This window comes from Lepidochelys kempii, chromosome 11, assembly GCF_965140265.1.
Source record: "Lepidochelys kempii isolate rLepKem1 chromosome 11, rLepKem1.hap2, whole genome shotgun sequence".
Classification (NCBI taxonomy): domain Eukaryota; kingdom Metazoa; phylum Chordata; order Testudines; family Cheloniidae; genus Lepidochelys; species Lepidochelys kempii.
This window is the reverse complement of record NC_133266.1, coordinates 9,990,708-10,010,351: the sequence shown is the minus strand read 5'-3', so window position 1 is coordinate 10,010,351 and position 19,644 is coordinate 9,990,708. Positions and strand designations below refer to the sequence as shown.

General features: G+C 44.7%; 2 protein-coding genes across 5 annotated transcripts in view; one reads left to right on the top strand and one right to left on the bottom strand.

The window, feature by feature from the left end:
• The window catches only part of HSPBAP1 (HSPB1 associated protein 1), an 88,552-nt gene that overhangs the window by 48,794 nt on the left and 20,114 nt on the right, over nucleotides 1-19,644 (top strand). For 2 of the 4 annotated variants that reach the window (XM_073305104.1, XM_073305101.1), the window contains exons 3-4: nucleotides 982-1,166; nucleotides 6,468-6,691. In XM_073305104.1, the coding sequence (XP_073161205.1) occupies nucleotides 982-1,166; nucleotides 6,468-6,691 (409 nt within the window). Of the gene's footprint in view, nucleotides 1-981; nucleotides 1,167-6,467; nucleotides 6,692-7,301; nucleotides 7,439-19,644 lie in introns of all 4 variants that reach the window. The other 2 variants (XM_073305102.1, XM_073305103.1) reach the window with 2 other exon arrangements.
• Nucleotides 11,155-13,430, bottom strand: LOC140895253 (myb/SANT-like DNA-binding domain-containing protein 7). The gene is made up of 2 exons (XM_073304692.1): nucleotides 12,709-13,430; nucleotides 11,155-12,121 (listed from the first exon to the last, which is right to left on the bottom strand). The coding sequence occupies exons 1-2, from the start codon at nucleotides 13,289-13,291 to the stop codon at nucleotides 12,036-12,038; spliced, it is 669 nt and encodes a 222-aa protein (XP_073160793.1). The 5' UTR covers nucleotides 13,292-13,430; the 3' UTR covers nucleotides 11,155-12,035.

Here is a 19,644-nt window from a genome sequence, read left to right as displayed (position 1 = left end):
AATTAGACTTGATCCACCTATTTATTTTGGTTGCTTCTGTTGTGGTACTTTTCCTCTTGCCACTGTTCTCTGCACATGCAGATCAACACAATAGGATTTTGGGCAGAGGGATGGGTGTATTTGTGCGCTATTTTGAATCAAAATTCAAACCTTTTGCCAGAAGCCCTCCACATGTGGACTAATGATCCCTTTTCGCCGAGCACAATGAAGGCTCCAAGGCATTTATAGCATAGATCTTTGTGGCTGTACTTTATGTCCTGAACAAAGTTTTAAAAATATTTCCCAAACAGAGTTAGATACAGAGTGTTTTTCACTGCTTTTCCAAACAGCCATTCTGTCAGCTTCAGTGAATTCAGCCTTGCAAGCTGATTCCCATTTGTGGAAGTACTTTAAATCTTTTTTTTTTTTAATACATAAAAATTACCTATCCTGTGTGTATATTCCTGAGGAAAGAATGCTTCCTTCAATTGGGGTAATGGTCCTAGTGAATCTTTTATGGCTGGCAAGATGCTTTATCCATAAGTGCTGAAAAATAATGACAGCCTTTCAGGTGCGTTATTGAACATGTGTAGGGATCCACTATTTGCTGCTTCTGTAAAATGATGCTGATTTAGTTATTCCCTTAGATGAGAGGAGAAAAGTTAGAGTCCAGTTCCATAAATCAAAGAAGCCTCAATAAAGGGAAGGAGGGGGGGAACGTGTGAGAGAGAGAACCTTTAAAGAGAGAGACCAATTAAAGGACAGACTGACTGTCAATTGTGTTAAATTAGTTATGAGCTTGGTGATGTGGTCTATTTTCAGTTATGTGTTGGGCTGAGGCAACTGAGCTAATTTCACTTTGGATTTTTTATTGCATTTAATCAGTGGGCCGAGCTGAGATGAAGTTATTGTTTCGTCCACTAAAGTGCTTCACCCTATCTCTATTTTTATAGCTCTGTGTTCAGTATGCATGTAATGTTATCTTCTCTTATATTGCTCCAGCTCCTCAATTTGAAACCAAGTGCAGTTATGTGGAAGCTACACTTGAAGAGTTTTTGGCCTGGACTTGTGGACAGCCTACTTGTGTCTCTAGACCATTCAGTTGCTACGATTTCTCCAAATATTGGACTTATGCTGACTATAAATATATTGCTATGATATTTGAAGACAAGACGGAAATTTTCAAGGTAAACCGTTAACTTTACCTTCAACTCAGAACTATGCAGGAAAATGTCCTAAAGGTGTTGGTTAATTATTGTAAGTGATTTATTATAGTTTTTTAAATCTGTCTAGCCTTTTCACTTCTCTATTCCTTTGACCAATTTTTTAGTTTTATTGGCTACTTATTTATTTTGATTTCAGTCTAACAAAAATATTACACCAAAGAGCACCCATCTCAAGCTTGGGGAACTCTTGACATACATTTAAAAACACAGCACTATCGGAGTTACAAAACAAATTGTCTAAAGCAGCTGTAACTTCTTCCTCCCACCCAACCACACATAATTTTGGGTTTGATCTAGACACCACTGAAGATAATGGGTGTCTGGTTTTCCACTGACTTTTGTGGGCTTTGGATTAGGCCCTTAAATTGCCGTTTATGTGACCTGTACAGCTTAAAACCTCCACTGCTTTCTTTATTTAAGATGTGAGTATGAGGTTTGATTATTCCACTAATATGAGAAACAATTGGCATGCATGATAGTTTACAGACTGAGGCCCTGATGTTGGATCATATTAAAGAAGTTTTGTATTAAAATCACAAATGAGTTTGATTCCCCAGAGTTTAAATTCCAGGGTATTACTAATTAAGAGGTCTCTTGGTTTTTGGTATTGTTTCTCTCCCTCTATGTGTGAAACTTGCAAGCTGCTAATTGTGTTAGTACATTCTAAGACAGAGTCTATTCTCAAAGCAATTCACAGAGAGAGAGACTCAAAGCAATACTCTAACAACAGAAACAGCATCCAGAGACTCCCCGCCCTTTTGTTGTATTAACAATTGTGATTAAAATAGAGATAGAGGATGTATGTGGATGGATGCTTGGTGTGGATAATAACTGAATGATCAGGGAGGTGCCAGCCTAAGAATCCAGTGTCCATCAGCTGAAGAAGGCGTCAAGTGGAAATAACCAGAGGACCCCCCCCCCCCGGAGGGCAGACTGGAATCCACCCAACAGCCTCAAGAATGGGAGAACCAAAGAACAAGATAACATCTTGGAGCCGTCAGGAATGTGCTATCTGCTGATTGATTCAGCAACAGCATGATGAAGCAATTCCCATAGACTGGCATAGGAAGAAATTCCTATAAAAAAAGACTCTAAAAAGTGAGAACTTTGGGGTCTGATTCTGCAAACCAACTTCTAGGAGCATCAGATGAGCATCTGACAAGGCCCTGCTCCCTCCTCATGTCCAGGCCACCTGGCCAGTGGCTTGGCATGAGCACTCTAAGGCTGGTAACTACCTTGCAGAACCTGTGTGTGTGTGTGTGTGTGTGTTTGTATGAATGAATGTGTAACTAAATATGAGATTGAATGGAATGTTATAGCTATAACTAACTGCTTACTGAAAAGGAGTACTTGTGGCACCTTAGAGACTAACCAATTTATTTGAGCATAAGCTTTCGTGAGCTACAGCTCACTTCATCGGATGCATACCGTGGAAACTGCAGCAGACTTTATATATACACAGAGAATATGAAACAATACCTCCTCCCACCCCACTGTCCTGCTGGTAATAGCTTATCTAAAGTGATCATCAGGTGGGCCATTTCCAGCACAAATCCAGGTTTTCTCACCCTCCACCCCCCCACACAAATTCACTCTCCTGCTGGTGATAGCCCATCCAAAGTGACAACTCTTTACACAATGTGCATGACAATCAAGTTGGGCTATTTCCTGCACAAATCCAGGTTTTCTCACATCCCCCGCACCCCCATACACACACAAACTCACTCTCCTGCTGGTAATAGCTCATCCAAACTGACCACTCTCCAAGTTTAAATCCAAGTTAAACCAGAATATCTGGGGGGGTAGGAAAAAACAAGGGGAAATAGGCTACCTTGCATAATGACTTAGCCACTCCCAGTCTCTATTTAAGCCTAAATTAATAGTATCCAATTTGCAAATGAATTCCAATTCAGCAGTTTCTCGCTGGAGTCTGGATTTGAAGTTTTTTTGTTTTAAGATAGCGACCTTCATGTCTGTGATTGCGTGACCAGAGAGACTGAAGTGTTCTCCGACTGGTTTATGAATGTTATAATTCTTGACATCTGATTTGTGTCCATTTATTCTTTTACATAGAGACTGTCCAGTTTGACCAATGTACATGGCAGAGGGGCATTGCTGGCACATGATGGCATATATCACATTGGTGGATGTGCAGGTGAACGAGCCTCTGATAGTGTGGCTGATGTTATTAGGCCCTGTGATGGTGTCCCCTGAATAGATATGTGAGCACAGTTGGCAACGGGCTTTGTTGCAAGGATAAGTTCCTGGGTTAGTGGTTCTGTTGTGTGGTATGTGGTTGTTGGTGAGTACAGACTAACACGGCTGTTACTCTGAAACCTGTCATTAATTGCTTACTATGATTCTTTCTGTATTCACAATAAATGTGGTATTTTGCCTTTTTCCCTTTAATAAGGTCCTGCTGGTTTTTATTTTATTGGTACAACACTGATGCTGCAGTTGGATCAATGCAGGAAGACCATTACATTTGTGTGCAGCTCTATTAACTTCAGTAGAGCTCCACTGGCCCAAAGATCCCATCTACACAGATCCAGTTGCAGCATCAAGACCATAATACAGTTTCACTGCCATTTTGTTCAGCTGCATACTGACTCAGGAGGCACACAGTTCCTCATTAAGTAATTCTTGAAGACCAGTTTTCAGAGTAACAGCCGTGTTAGTCTGTATTCGCAGAAAGAAAAGGAGTACTTGTGGCACCTTAGAGACTAACCAATTTATTTGAGCATAAGCTTTCGTGAGCTACAGCATCCGATGAAGTGAGCTGTAGCTTACGAAAGCTTATGCTCAAATAAATTGGTTAGTCTCTAAGGTGCCACAAGTACTCCTCTTGAAGACCAATGCACAAGTGTTTGCAGGATTATGCCCTTACTATTCATGAAAGTGCTAAAATACATGAGAGTAGCCCATTCTTGAAAGGATGAGCACGCATCCACGCCAAAGTTTTGGGACACATTGCAAGTTTTCTCCAGGCCCTCTCTACCTTGCACTCTCTTCTACAGCATGTCAAACATATTGCCAGTGCTTAATAAATAATACAGTACAAGTTGAACTCTAAATGTTGGGGTGTTTACTCTCTGCAAATGTCAGCATGATTCATGAAGGGAATTCTCTCTAGGTAAACAAGATTTGAAGCTCCAGCACCATTTCAGGCTTGCCTAGACACTACATCAGTGGTTCTCAAAGCCGGTCCGCCACTTGTTCAGGGAAAACCCTTGGCGCGCCAGACCGGTTTGTTTACCTGCCATGTCTGCAGGTTTGGCCGATCACGGCTCCCACTGGCTGTGGTTCACCGCTCCAGGCCAGTGGGGGCTGCGGGAAGGGCAGCCAGCACGTCCCTTGGCCCGCACCGCTTCCTGAAGCCCCCATTGGCCTGGAGCGGCGAACCACAACCAGTGGTTACCGCGATCGGCGGAACCTGCAGACGCGGCAGGTAAACAAACCGGTCCAGTGTGCCAGGGGTTTTCCCTGAACAAGCGGCGGACCGGCTTTGAGAACCACTTCTCTACATGACTGCCTCGAATTTTGGCCCTGTATATTCCTGCCCCGATGGACCCTTAGTTTATGGCACAAGATTGGGAGAATTACATAAAATAACCACATGCAGAACATCTACCTAAACTGCTATTTCAGTGGGTCAATAAGAAATTTTCTTGAGGGAAGCAACTGCCATTCCACCCACACAAGTACATACTTAGGACTTTAAGAATCTTATCTACTTATCATATGCTGACTGTACTGGCATGGAAGTGAAAGCCTGCAGTCCACTACAGACTGGCAGAAATTGCCAAGCACTACTGCACTTTTGTGCCACCCAAAAGTATTATTTGTAGTAGTTCTCCCCTGTTCTCCTATGAATTTGATGTTAACACCTTTTTCATTTAGATTTTATTTAGATTTACCAAAGGTGACTTGAAGGGGAAAAGAAAGCTAACTACATTGTTATTTATAGTGATTAATAGGGCCATTTAGAAGTTGTTTGAAATTTAGATTGCACTGTTTATCATTTACAGTTGTGTGGGTTAAGGTAATGATTCCATTATTCTAATCTATGAGCAGTATCTAGCATCTTACATTTTTTTTGTTCAGTTGATATTTTATTACAGCATTTGAAATATAAATCAGCAGCAAGATATATGCATGAAGTTTAAATAGAAATGAGACCTTTTAAAGTGATATACGGATACAGATTAACTTCATTATAAGCAGAAAATGAAATAAATGTAATTCACACGTAATGTGCCATCTGTTCTGGTTGGAACACCTCTTTGAGTGCATTTCTTCTTTCTGTAGCTTTTTTATTGTAAAAAAGAAGCCCATTGTGCCAAGATTTCAGTAATCCTACCAATTTCTTTTCAGCTCATTGTTTAAAAACTATTTTACCCACAATTGCTTCAAGTATTTACTATGGCTGCAGCATTTTCAAAGAGTTCTTTTAAATCGAATATTGATTGTATGCACTATCTTTCCATTTAAATTGTAAAAAAATACAAAAACTATTTAGGTGTGAGATTAAAGTGTAGAGATATTATGCTTAACTTTTCACTGAAATAATTATACTGGATTTTAAATTTTATGTCTGTGGAAAGCTGTATGAGCAATTTTTCCTTTTTGATTTCGACAAAAGTTTATTAGGCTATTGTATTTTTTTAATTATATTTTTAAAATCAAGATGTCTCTAACAGTACCTCATTTGTTTTGAAAGATTCCAGAATATGGATTCATGGCAGTAATAATTATTATCTAGCTATATTGCTTTTCATCTATAGATCTCAAAGTACTTTACAAAGGAGGTATCTTTATCCCCATTTTACAGATGGGGGAAACTGCAGCTCAGACTTGCTCAATGCCATCCAACAGGCCAGTGGCAGAACTAGGAATAGAACTCAGATCATCTAAGTCTCAGTTTAGGACTCTATCCATTAGACAATATTGCCTGCCTCAGGATAAATATTTTCTAATAGACAAATCCCCTGCCCAGCAGCTGGCCAGACTATTTAGGGTGTCCTCTGGTCCTGGGGGGGCTGGCTGGGGGTGTAGATGGGAATCCCTTACCGCAAACTAGGGAGAACCATTCAAGGGAAAACCACCCAAGCTCATGCATTATGGGTCACTACCACGCTATGTATCCTCATATGCCTTTTGCACCAAAGAAAGGAGGATGGGAGGATCCAAACGCTGGTGGATTCCTCTGCCGCCCTCCTCCATAACAGTTATGCTTTTGTCCTTCCCCATCTCCCTTTACAGCAGAACTGCATCGAGTTAGCTGCCCAGGATGCTTCCCCGGCTGCAAAGGCAGGAGCAGGACTATTATACAAAACCATTATACAAAAGGAGGAGAAATTTTCAGACATCGAGGACAGAGGATACAAAAACTTTAGCCACTCAAGTGGAGAAAGAGGAAGGGCTGAATGTTTTGGAAATTGTGGTGGTAGTGACAAGACGTATAAGAAGAAAGAGAGGAGTCAGAGGTGCTACACAGATCATGGAACGGGTTGAAAAAACAGTGAAGATTTTATGAAAATGTTGTTTGATTCTTTTGTTGAAATTTTAGATTGACATTTTTCAACCAGGAATTCATTCCTCTACCATCGGCTCAGGAGACAGGAGGATGATGAGGGTTTAGGAAGAAAAATAAGAGACTCAGCTTATTGTTGGAGAGACATTTAGATATAGGGACAGGGCAGGAATGGAGAGGTAGATTTCAGAATCTTCTGCATAGACAATCAGGGCTCAGGAGATCATCCAAGGATAAGATTTAGAGGGAGAAGAGGAGCAGGCCATGAATGGGATCCCTTGTGGGATCCCTATATGGAGGGGAATAGGAGGAACAGAAAAAGATGAAAAGGAAAGTGATCAGAGAGGTAATGAGAGAAGAGAAACATAAGAGGACAGGGTGACAGAAGTTGAAGAATGATAAGATGTCTTCGCTCACATGAAGTGAGCTGTAGCTCACGAAAGCTTAGGCTCAAATAAACTGGTTAGTCTCTAAGGTGCCACAAGTACTCCTTTTCTTTTTGCGAATACAGACTAACACGGCTGTTACTCTGAAACCTATCAATAACTTTGTCTCTGCAACAGGATATAATGTGGTCTGATTTTGGTTTCCCTGGAAGAAATGGAAAGGAGAGCACGTTGTGGATTGGCTCAGCCGGAGCAAACACTCCTTGTCATTTGGATTCCTATGGCTGCAATTTAGTACTACAGATACAAGGAAGGTAACCATAAATATTTATGTTTGTGCAGAATTTACAGAGGGAACTTTTACTATAAACCAGCCTTCGGGTATTTTAATTGTTAACTCTTCAAATATTTTAATTTTCTGAAGCCTTCAGTGATCCAGCACAGCTGAGTGTGTTTTTCTTTTGGAAGTGATGAAAGGCTTGAGGGTTTGGTGCATAATTTACATTTTGACAGGTTTCAGAATAGCAGCCCTGTTAGTCTGTATCCGCAAAAAGAAAAGGAGTACTTGTGGCACCTTTTAAGGTGCCATAAGTACTCCTTTTCAATTTACATTTTGTTATGTTTGAGGAAGGAGAGTCTTTGTTTACCTATATTTTTTTTAACTGTCATTGTAAATTATACAGAATTTACAGAGGGAAATTTTACTATAAACCAGCCTTGTACTGGGCCTATTTTATATATCTAAAATAAATAAATATTTTAAAACATCAATAGTTATGAGTTGAGCAGGATGGGGTTAAGAGGCTAGGAAGGTTTGGTTGGGTTTTTTGTGTTTTGCAATAAAAAAATATGGAAATAAACTAATCTAGGCCAGTGGTTCTAAACCAGGGATGCAGAGGTCTTCCAGGGAGTACATCAACTCATCAAGATATGGAGTACTTGTGGCACCTTAGAGACTAACCAATTTATTAGAGCATAAGCTTTCGTGAGCTACAGCTCACTTCCTCACATGCATATCGTGGAAACTGCAGCAGGCTTTATATATACACAGAGAATATGAAACAATACCTCCTCCCACCCCACTGTCCTGCTGGTAATAGCTTATCTAAAGTGATCATCAGGTGGGCCATTTCCAGCACAAATCCAGGTTTTCTCACCCTCCACCCCCCCCACACAAATTCACTCTCCTGCTGGTGATAGCCCATCCAAAGTGACAACTCTTTACACAATGTGCATGACAATCAAGTTGGGCTATTTCCTGCACAAATCCAGGTTCTCACATCCCCCCCCACCCCCATACACACACAAACTCACTCTCCTGCTGGTAATAGCTCATCCAAACTGACCACTCTTCAAGTTTAAATCCAAGTTAAACCAGAACATCTGGGGAGGAAAAAACAAGAGGAAACAGGCTACCTTGCATAATGACTTAGCCACTCCCGTGCTTAGTTTTAGAACAGGCTACATAAAAAGCACTAGCAAAGTCAGTACAAACTAAAATTTCATAGAAACAGTGACTTGTTTATACTACTCTATATACTGTACCCTGAAATATAAATACAATATTTATATTCCAATTGATTTTATAATTGTATGATAAAAATGGGAAGGTAAGCAATTTTTCAGTAATAGTATGCAGTGACACTTGTATTTTTATGTCTGATTTTATAAGCAAGTAGTTTTTAAGTAAGATTAAACTTGAGGTATGCAAGACAAATCACTCTTGAAAGGGGTACAGTAGTTTGGAAAGGTTGAGAGCCACTGCTCTAGGCTAAAGCCTCTAATCACCTGTTAGAATTGATTCAAAAGGGAAACATTAGGACAGTAGCAGCCAGCTCTGCGGAAAGTTAAAAGGGACACTTCAAGGCTTGAAATTCAAATGTGCGGCCTGTCTTTTTGTTGTTCATTCTTCCTGTTTGCAAATCCCATGCAATTCTTCTTTCCCTTAAGTATTTGCTTTAGTTTCCTTTAAAAAAAAAATCTATTAAACCCAACTCCAGTGAGCAACTGTCCAAGAACAAAGCAGTTTGTATATACTTGTCAGACATTCCAGTGTACAGTGGGGGTGGGCAGAATAGCTTGCCAGTGGGGTTTTAATGTGATTAATTAAATCACTGTGTTTTGGGAAGGATAGTCTTGTGACTAAGGGTATGTCTACACTACGAAATTAGGTCAAATTTATAGAAGTCGGTTTTTTTGAAATCGGTTTTATATATTCGAGTGTGTGTGTCCCCACAGAAAATGCTCTAAGTGCATTAACTCGGCGGAGCGCTTCCACAGTACCGAGGCAAGCGTCGACTTCCGGAGCGTTGCACTGTGGGTAGCTATCCCACAGTTCCCGCAGTCTCCGCTGCCCATTGGAATTCTGGGTTGATATCCCAATGCCTGATGGGGCTAAAACATTGTCGCGGGTGGTTCTGGGTACATATCGTCAGGACCCCGTTCCCACCCTCCCTCCCCCCGTGAAAGCAAGGGCAGACAATCATTTCGCGCCTTTTTTGTCTGCTGCCAGCCAAAGATGTAAAGGATAGATGGAGTGGGTCAGAACAAGAAATAGACCAGATTTGTTTTGGACTCATTTTCCTCCTCCCCTGTCTAGATCACACTGCAGTCAGTCACAGAGAAGGCGCAGCGAGGTTAATCTAGCCATGTATCAATCAGAGGCCAGGCTAACCTCCTTGTTCCAATAACAACGATAACTTTGGTGCACCATTTCTTATTGGAACCCTCCGTGCAGTCCTGCCTGAAATACTCCTTAATGTACAGGCACACCCTTTGTTGATTTTAGCTCCCTGAAGCCAACCCTGTAAGCCGTGTCGTCAGTCGCCCCTCCCTCCGTCAGAGCAACGGCAGACAATCGTTCCGCGCCTTTTTTCTGTGCGGACGCCATACCAAGGCAAGCATGGAGGCCGCTGAGCTCATTTTGGCAATTAGGAGCACATCAACCACCACACGCATTATCCAGCAGTATATGCAGCACCAGAACATGGCAACGCGATACCGGGCGAGGAGGCGACGTCAGCGCGGTCACGTGAGTGATCAGGACATGGACACAGATATCTCTGAAAGTATGGGCCCTGCCGATGCATGCATCATGGTGCTAATGGGGCAGGTTCATGCTGTGGAACGCCGATTCTGGGCTCGGGAAACAAGCACAGACTGGTGGGACCGCATAGTGTTGCAGGTCTGGGACGATTCCCAGTGGCTGCGAAACTTTCGCATGCGTAAGGGCACTTTCATGGAACTTTGTGACTTGCTTTCCCCTGCCCTGAAGCGCATGAATACCAGGATGAGAGCAGCCCTCACAGTTGAGAAGCGAGTGGCGATAGCCCTGTGGAAGCTTGCAACGCCAGACAGCTACCGGTCAGTTGGGAATCAATTTGGAGTGGGCAAATCTACTGTGGGGGCTGCTGTGATGAAAGTAGCTCACGCAATCAAAGATCTGCTGATATCAAGGGTAGTGACCCTGGGAAATGCGCAGGTCATAGTGGATGGCTTTGCTGCAATGGGATTCCCTAACTGTGGTGGGGCTATAGACGGAACCCATATCCCTATCTTGGCACCAGAGCACCAAGCCGGCGAGTACATAAACCGCAAGGGGTACTTTTCGATAGTGCTGCAAGCTCTGGTGGATCACAAGGGACGTTTCACCAACATCAACGTGGGATGGCCAGGAAAGGTGCATGACGCTCGCATCTTCAGGAACTCTGGTCTGTTTCAAAAGCTGCAGGAAGGGACTTTCTTCCCAGACCAGAAAATAACTGTTGGGGATGTTGAAATGCCTATATGTATCCTTGGGGACCCAGCCTACCCCTTAATGCCATGGCTCATGAAGCCGTACACAGGCAGCCTGGACAGTGGTCAGGAGCTGTTCAACTACAGGCTGAGCAAGTGCAGAATGGTGGTAGAATGTGCATTTGGACGTTTAAAGGCGCGCTGGCGCAGTTTACTGACTCGCTTAGACCTCAGCGAAACCAATATTCCCACTGTTATTACTGCTTGCTGTGTGCTCCACAATATCTGTGAGAGTAAGGGGGAGACGTTTATGGCGGGGTGGGAGGTTGAGGCAAATCGCCTAGCTGCTGGTTACGCGCAGCCAGACACCAGGGCGGTTAGAAGAGCTCAGGAGGGCGCGGTACGCATCAGAGAAGCTTTGAAAACCAGTTTCATGACTGGCCAGGCTACAGTGTGAAAGTTCTGTTTGTTTCTCCTTGATGAAACCCCCCGCCCCTTGGTTCACTCTACTTCCCTGTAAGCTAACCACCCTCCCCTCCTCCCTTTAATCACCGCTTGCAGAGGCAATAAAGTCATTGCTGCTTCACAGTCATGCATTCGTTATTCATTCATCACACAAATAGGGAGATGACTACCAAGGTATCCCAGGAGGGGTGGTGGAGGAGGGAAGGAAAATGCCACACAGCACTTTAAGCACAGCACTTTAAAAGTTTACAACTTTAAAATTTATTGAATGACAGCCTTCTTTTTTTTGGGCAATCCTCTGTTGTGGAGTGGCTGGTTGGCCGGAGGCCCCCCCACCGCGTTCTTGGGCGTCTGGGTGTGGAGGCTATGGAACTTGGGGAGGAGGGCGGTTGGTTACAGAGGGGCAGCAGTGGCAGTCTGTGCTCCAGCTGCCTTTGCTGCAGCTCAACCATACACTGGAGCATTCTGGTTTGGTCCTGCAGCAGCCTCAGCATTGAATCCTGCCTCCTCTCATCACGCTGCCGCCACATTTGAGCTTCAGCCCTGTCTTCAGCCCGCCACTTACTCTCTTCAGCCCGCCACTTACTCTCTTCAGCCCTCCACCTCTCCTCCCGGTCATTTTGTGCTTTCCTGCACTCTGACATTATTTGCCTCCACGCATTCGTCTGTGCTCTGTCAGTGTGGGAGGACAGCATGAGCTCGGAGAACATTTCATCGCGAGTGCGTTTTTTTTTTCTTTCTGAGCTTCACTAGCCTCTGGGAAGGAGAAGATCCTGTGATCATTGAAACACATGCAGCTGGTGGAGAAAAAAAAAGGGACAGCGGTATTTAAAAAGACACATTTGATAAAACAGTCGCTACACTCTTTCAGGGTAAACCTTGCTGTTAACATTACATACATAGCACATGTGCTTTCGTTACAAGGTCGCATTTTGCCTCCTCCCACTGCGTGACTACCCCCTCAACCTTCCCCCCTCCCTGTGGCTAACAGCGGGGAACATTTCTGTTCAGCCACAGGCAAACAGCCCAGCAGGAATGGGCTATACTGAGTGTCCCTGAAGAAAAGCACCCTATTTCAACCAGGTGACCATGAATTATATCTCACTCTCCTGAGGATAACACAGAGAGAGAGAGAACGGATTTTGGTTGAATGCCAGCAAACATACACTGCAATGCTTTGTTCTACAGTGATTCCCGAGTATGTGTTACTGGCCTGGAGTGATAAAGTGTCCTACCATGAAGGACGAAATAAGGCTGCCCTCCCCAGAAACCTTTTGCAAAGGCTTTAGGACTACATCTAGGAGAACCGCAAATGCCAGGGCAAAGTAATCCTTTCACATGCTTGCTTTTAAACCATGTATAGCATTTTAAAAGGTACACTCACCAGAGGTCCCTTCTCCGCCTGCTGGGTCCAGGAGGCAGCCTTGGGTGGGTTCGGGGGGTACTGGCTCCAGGTCTAGGGTGAGAAACAGTTCCTGGCTGTCGGGAAAACCGGTTTCTCCACTTGCTTGCTGTGAGCTATCTACAACCTCCTCCTCATCATCATCTTCTTCGTCCCCAAAACCTGCTTCCGTATTGCCTCCATCTCCATTGAAGGAGTCAAACAACACGGCTGGGGTAGTGGTGGCTGAACCCCCTAAAATGGCATGCAGCTCATCATAGAAGCGGCATGTTTGGGGCTCTGACCCAGAGCGGCTGTTCGCCTCTCTGGTTTTCTGGTAGGCTTGCCTCAGCTCCTTCAGTTTCACGCGGCACTGCTTCGGGTCCCTGTTATGGCCTCTGTCCTTCATGCCCTGGGAGATTTTCAGAAAGGTTTTGGCATTTCGAAAACTGGAACAGAGTTCTGATAGCACGGATTCCTCTCCCCAAACAGCGATCAGATCCCGTACCTCCCGTTCGGTCCATGCTGGAGCTCTTTTGCGATTCTGGGACTCCATCATGGTCACCTGTGCTGATGAGCTCTGCATGGTCACCTGCAGCTTGCCACGCTGGCCAAACAGGAAATGAGATTCAAAAGTTCGCGGTTCTTTTCCTGTCTACCTGGCCAGTGCATCTGAGTTGAGAGTGCTGTCCAGAGCGGTCAGAATGGAGCACTCTGGGATAGCTCCCGGAGGCCAATACCATCGAATTGTGTCCACAGTACCCCAAATTCGAGCTGGGAACGTCGATTTAAGCGCTAATCCACTTGTCAGGGGTGGAGTAAGGAAATCGATTTTAAGAGCCCTTTAAGTCGAAATAAAGGGCTTCACTGTGTGGACGGGTGCAGGTTTAAATCGATTTAACGTTGCTAAATTCGACCTAAAGTCCTAGTGTAGACCAGGGCTAAGGCATAAGACTGGGCCCTGCATTGCTGCAAGGCTTTTATCTCAGTGGTCCTGCATCTTTCAAACAGCATTAGTTACACTTAGCTCACAGATGTGTTTTCATGGATGTTTGTAAAGAGATTTGAGATCCTCATATGGGAGGCACAAGAGGCCCAATTCAACAAATATTATTCACCATAGTGCTTATTACCATGAGCAGACCCACTGACTTCAGAGACACTATGTGCTGTCCTATCCAGGTACAGTAGTACATGTTTGGGGGATCTACTGCATGACAGAATTGCCCCCCAGCTGTCCTTATAGTTTATACACTTTGGAATTCCAGACTCCAGCGTGGAATGTTGGACAGAATTCTGGGTCTGCTCTGCAGATTTGTCTGCCTTCCCAAAATTACTTCCTCTCTCTGGGAAAGCGAATTCCCTGGTTCTGTTTGCTTGCTCCTCCCTGTGACAGAATATGCATAAAGCCTTCAAGCAGACTGGAAACAAAATCCTTTTCCTTCTCAGAACAAGAAGAACATAAAGCTTTTCAAAGAGGCTGCATGTTAAGACAGTTTGTGGATCCCTTGCCTCTTTAGAGCAGAGACACAGTAAAGCCTTTTTAACTGGCTGGCAAACAACAACAACCAACAAAACAGGCTTACACTGAAGTTAGTGGTGCTGCCTCCTCAGTACAGCCACTGAGCTACCCCTAGCCCTTTGCTGCTAACACGCGTTTCCTCTTGTGTTTCAGACTGGCTTCTTGAGAGGCTAACAGGCTATACTGCTGTATTGTGGTCCTGCTCATATAACCGTTGCCTTCCTGCATAGAACCCAGGCCTGGAGCCCCATGGCTTTCTAAGCTAGTCACTCTCCTGTCCCTTCCCAGGGCGTTGTGGTTGTGCAAAATATTACTGTAATTGAGTTTCGGGAAATAAGTAAACTATTTAAACTGAAAATTCTCTCTGGTGCCAGCTGCTTAGCAGTAGCTTTTATTATCTGTACCAAGAAATGTCAGCAACCTGTGGTACTCCCATCTGTGCTGATCTCTCTGGTTCTGGCTACTTTTCTGTTCCCATCTCTTCTGGTTTTGTGCCACTTGGCTTTCTTCATGTCTCATGTTCAGATCTGTGACTTAGAACTGACAACTAGATTCACTAGGCAAGTATGTAAGAGCTAAGTGGCATGAAAACAGGAGAGGAACAAGAAGTGGGGAAGCAGCCAAAATCTGGAAGTAAGAGAGGAGCAGCGCAGATTGTTTTAACCTTGCTTCAAAGTGCTGCCTTCTGTTTTTCCAGTCCATGGTGTCCGTAAATATGCGGGTCACTGCTGTATTGATTAGATGGCTGCTCTTAAAACATTTCATAAATTCACCATTTGGGCTATTACTTTAATTACTCCTACTCCGGTTATTTCCATCATATAATGTATTCTCCTTATAAATTGTTATTTATAGGCCTGTTTACTTTGCCTCGTGTATTAGCCATTCAGCAGTATGGATAAATATATGCAGAAATTACCTGGTAAGAAGATTTATTTATATTATACATAAACTGATGCTCCAAGGTCTGACAAACTCAACATTTTTTTCAGTGCAGCATGTGCAATTTAAATAGATTGTAAACTCTTTGGGATATGGTCCATCTCTCCCGTTTGTTCTGCACAGCATGGTGCATGCTGATGGAGTACCTGCACCACGGGTCACAGCTAAGAATTAAGTGTGGGACTTTACACTCTAAAGCATAGTCCTCTACTACTAGAGTTAAGATCCCATTAAGTGGGAGCAGTAGTAGGCTCTTATCACTATGTGGACTAGCTACTATAGACATCATGACCCTTACCTGGTGTGTTATGCTGACAATACTGAGGCATTGGGGTTTTTTTAGGCCGATGGGGAGCTCTCTTCCTTCGGCATAGCGTGTCTTCACCAGACGCACTGCAGTCGCTCAGCTGTATTGGCTGCGCTGTATGTATAGACATATCCTAATCCAAAGTTGCACCAGACCCTGTCATAATCAGAGATGCAAAACCTGCAGAAGTATCTCCACTGCTACAATGATCAACACCCTCCCACAACACACCTTTCGAAGTCCATGGATCCTACAAATGCCTATCACAACATGCGGTATATCTCATGCAGTGCACTAAATGCCCCAAAAACAACCATGTGAGTGAAACTCTCTACACTCTTAGATGAACTCAGACAGGAAAATGACAAAAAACAAAAATACTTTATCACCTGTAGGTGAACACTTTTCACAAAGAGATTCTTCAAAGAAAACCAACACGCTTTCAAAAGACAAGTCTGGGAGCTTAAATTCATAACTCTACTAGATACTACAAATCATGGACTGAACAGAGACACTAGATTTATGGTTTATTATAACAATCTGTAACCCACTAACTCCCCCTCCCTTTTTTTTTTTTTTGACCTATGACTGCAAAGGTGTTAACGGGCCACTCCATCTTGAATGGTCTCCACCTTGAATCGTCCCTTTAGATTAGAATATGTACTTACTACTGATGCTAAACAATCTGTTCCACCTTATCTTTCCCATACCTGAAGAAGAGCTCTGTAGCTTAAAAGCTTGTCTCTCACCGATAAACGTTGATCCAATAAAAGATATTACCTCTCCCACCTTGTCTTGCTAATCACATATCTATCTAACTTACATCTTTATACCATACTCCTAACTATGGTAGATGAGCACCAAGTTGTTATGGATTAGTAAATTAAATAACAATCAACTTTGTGATTAACAGGTGAATATGAAGGTATGTCTACACTACGGAATTAGGTCGAATTTATAGAAGTTGGTTTTTTAGAAATCGGTTTTATATATTCGAGTGTGTGCAGAAAATGCTCGCAGAAAATGCTCTAAGTGCATTAACTCGGCGGAGTGCTTCCACAGTACCGAGGCAATCGTCGACTTCCGGAGCGTTGCACTGTGGGTAGCTATCCCACAGTTCCCGCAGTCTCCGCTGTCCATTTGAATTCTGGGTTGAGATCCCAATGCCTGATGGGGCTAAAACATTGTCGCGGGTGGTTCTGGGTACATATCGTCAGGCCCCCGTTCCCTCCCTCCCTCCGTGAAAGCAAGGGCAGACAATTGTTTTGCGCCTTTTTTCCTGAGTTACCTGTGCAGACGCCATACCACGGCAAGCATGGAGCCCACTCAGGTAACCGTCACCCTAGGTCTCCTGGGTGCTGGCAGACGCGGTACTGCATTGCTACACAGTAGCAGCAACCCATTGCCTTGTGGCAGCAGACGGTGCAATACGACTGGTAGTCGTCCTCGTCATGTCCGAGGCGCTCCTGGCCATGTCAGCTGGGAGCGCCTGGGCAGACATGGGCGCAGAGACTAAATTTGGAGTGACTTGACCAGGTCATTCTCTTTAGTCCTGCAGTCAGTCCTATTGAACCGTCTTATGGTGAGCAGGCAGGCGATACGGATTGCTAGCAGTCGTACTGTACCATCTTCTGCTGGGCAGGCAAGAGATGAGACTGGCTAGCAGTCGTATCGCACCATCTTCTGCCGAGCAGCCATGAGATGTGGATGGCATGCAGTCCTTCTGCACCGTCTGCTGCCAGCCAAAGATGTAAAAGATAGATGGAGTGGATCAAAACAAGAAATAGACCAGATTTGTTTTGTACTCATTTGCTTCCCCCCCCCCATCTAGGGGACTCATTCCTCTAGGTCACACTGCAGTCACTCACAGAGAAGGTGCAGCGAGGTAAATCTAGCCATGTATCAATCAGAGGCCAGGCTAACCTCCTTGTTCCAATAAGAACAATAACTTAGGTGCACCATTTCTTATTGGAACCCTCCGTGAAGTCTTGCCTGAAATACTCCTTGATGTAAAGCCACCCCCTTTGTTGATTTTAGCTCCCTGAAGCCAACTCTGTAAGCCGTGTCGTTAGAAGCCCCTCCCTCCATCAGAGCAACGACGGACAATCGTTCTGCGCCTTTTTTCTGTGCGGACGCCATACCAAGGCAAGCATGGAGGCCGCTCAGCTCACTTTGGCAATTAGGAGCACATTAAACACCACATGCATTATCCAGCAGTATATGCAGCACCAGAACCTGGCAGAGCGATACCGGGCAAGGAGGCGACGCCAGCGCGGTCACGTGAGTGATCAGGACATGGACACAGATTTCTCTGAAAGCACGGGCCCTGCCAATGCATGCATCATGGTGCTAATGGGGCAGGTTCATGCTGTGGAACGCCGATTCTGGGCTCGGGAAACAAGCACAGACTGGTGGGACCACATAGTGTTGCAGGTCTGGGACGATTCCCAGTGGCTGCGAAACTTTCACATGCGTAAGGGCACTTCCATGGAACTTTGTGACTTGCTTTCCCCTGCCCTGAAGTGCATGAATACCAAGATGAGAGCAGCCCTCAAAGTTGAGAAGCGAGTGGCGATAGCCCTGTGGAAGCTTGCAACGCCAGACAGCTACCGGTCAGTTGGGAATCAATTTGGAGTGGGCAAATCTACGGTGGGGGCTGCTGTGATGCAAGTAGCCCACGCAATCAAAGATTTGCTGATATCAAGGGTAGTGACCCTAGGAAATGTGCAGGTCATAGTGGATGGCTTTGCTGCAGTGGGATTTCCTAACTGTGGTGGGGCCATAGACGGAACCCATATCCCTATCTTGGCACCGGAGCACCAAGCCGGCGAGTACATAAACCACAAGGGGTACTTTTCGATAGTGCTGCAAGCTCTGGTGGATCACAAGGGACGTTTCACCAACATCAACATGGGATGGCCGGGAAAGGTACATGACGCTCGCATCTTCAGGAACTCTGGTCTGTTTCAAAAGCTGCAGGAAGGGACTTTATTCCCAGACCAGAAAATAACTGTTGGGGACGTTGAAATGCCTATATGTATCCTTGGGGACCCAGGCTACCCCTTAATGCCATGCCTCATGAAGCCGTACATAGGCAGCCTGGACAGTGGTCAGGAGCTGTTCAACTACAGGCTGAGCAAGTGCAGAATGGTGGTAGAATGTGCATTTGGACGTTTAAAGGCGCGCTGGCGCAGTTTACTGACTCGCTTAGACCTCAGCGAAACCAATATTCCCACTGTTATTACTGCTTGCTGTGTGCTCCACAATATCTGTGAGAGTAAGGGGGAGACGTTTATGGCGGGGTGGGAGGTTGAGGCAAATCACCTGGCTGCTGGTTACGCGCAGCCAGACACCAGGGCGGTTAGAAGAGCACAGGAGGGTGTGGTACGCATCAGAGAAGCTTTGAAAACAAGTTTCATGACTGGCCAGGCTACGGTGTGAAAGTTCTGTTTGTTTCTCCTTGATGAAATCCCCCGCCCCTTGGTTCACTCTGCTTCCCTGCAAGCTAACCACCCTCCCCTTTTCCCTTTAATCATTGCTTGCAGAGGCAATAAAGTCATTGTTGCTTCACATTCATGCATTCTTTATTCATTCATCACACAAATAGGGGGATGACTACCAAGGTAGCCCAGGAGGGGTGGTGGAGGAGGGAAGGAAAATGCCACTCAGCACTTTAAAAGTTTACAACTTTAAAATTTATTGAATGCCAGCCTTCTTTTTTTTGGGCAATCCTCTGTGGTGGAGTGGCTGGTTGGCTGGTTGCCTCCCCCCACCACATGGCTACCCCCTCAACCCTCCCCGTGGCTAACAGCGGGGAACATTTCTGTTCAGCCACAGGAAAACAGACCAGCAGGAACGGGCTCCTCTGAATGTCCTCTGAAGAAAAGCACCCTATTTCAACCAGGTGACCATGAATGATATCTCACTCTCCTGAGGATAACACAGAGAGATAAAGAACGGATGTTGTTTGAACGCCAGCAAACATACACTGCTATGCTTTGTTGTACAATGATTCCCAAGTACGTGTTACTGGCCTGGAGTGGTAAAGTGTCCTACCATGAAGGACGCAATAAGGCTGCCCTCCCCAGAAACCTTTTGCAAAGGCTTTGGGAGTACATCCAGGAGAGCCACGAATGCCAGGGCAAAGTAATCCTTTCACATGCTTGCT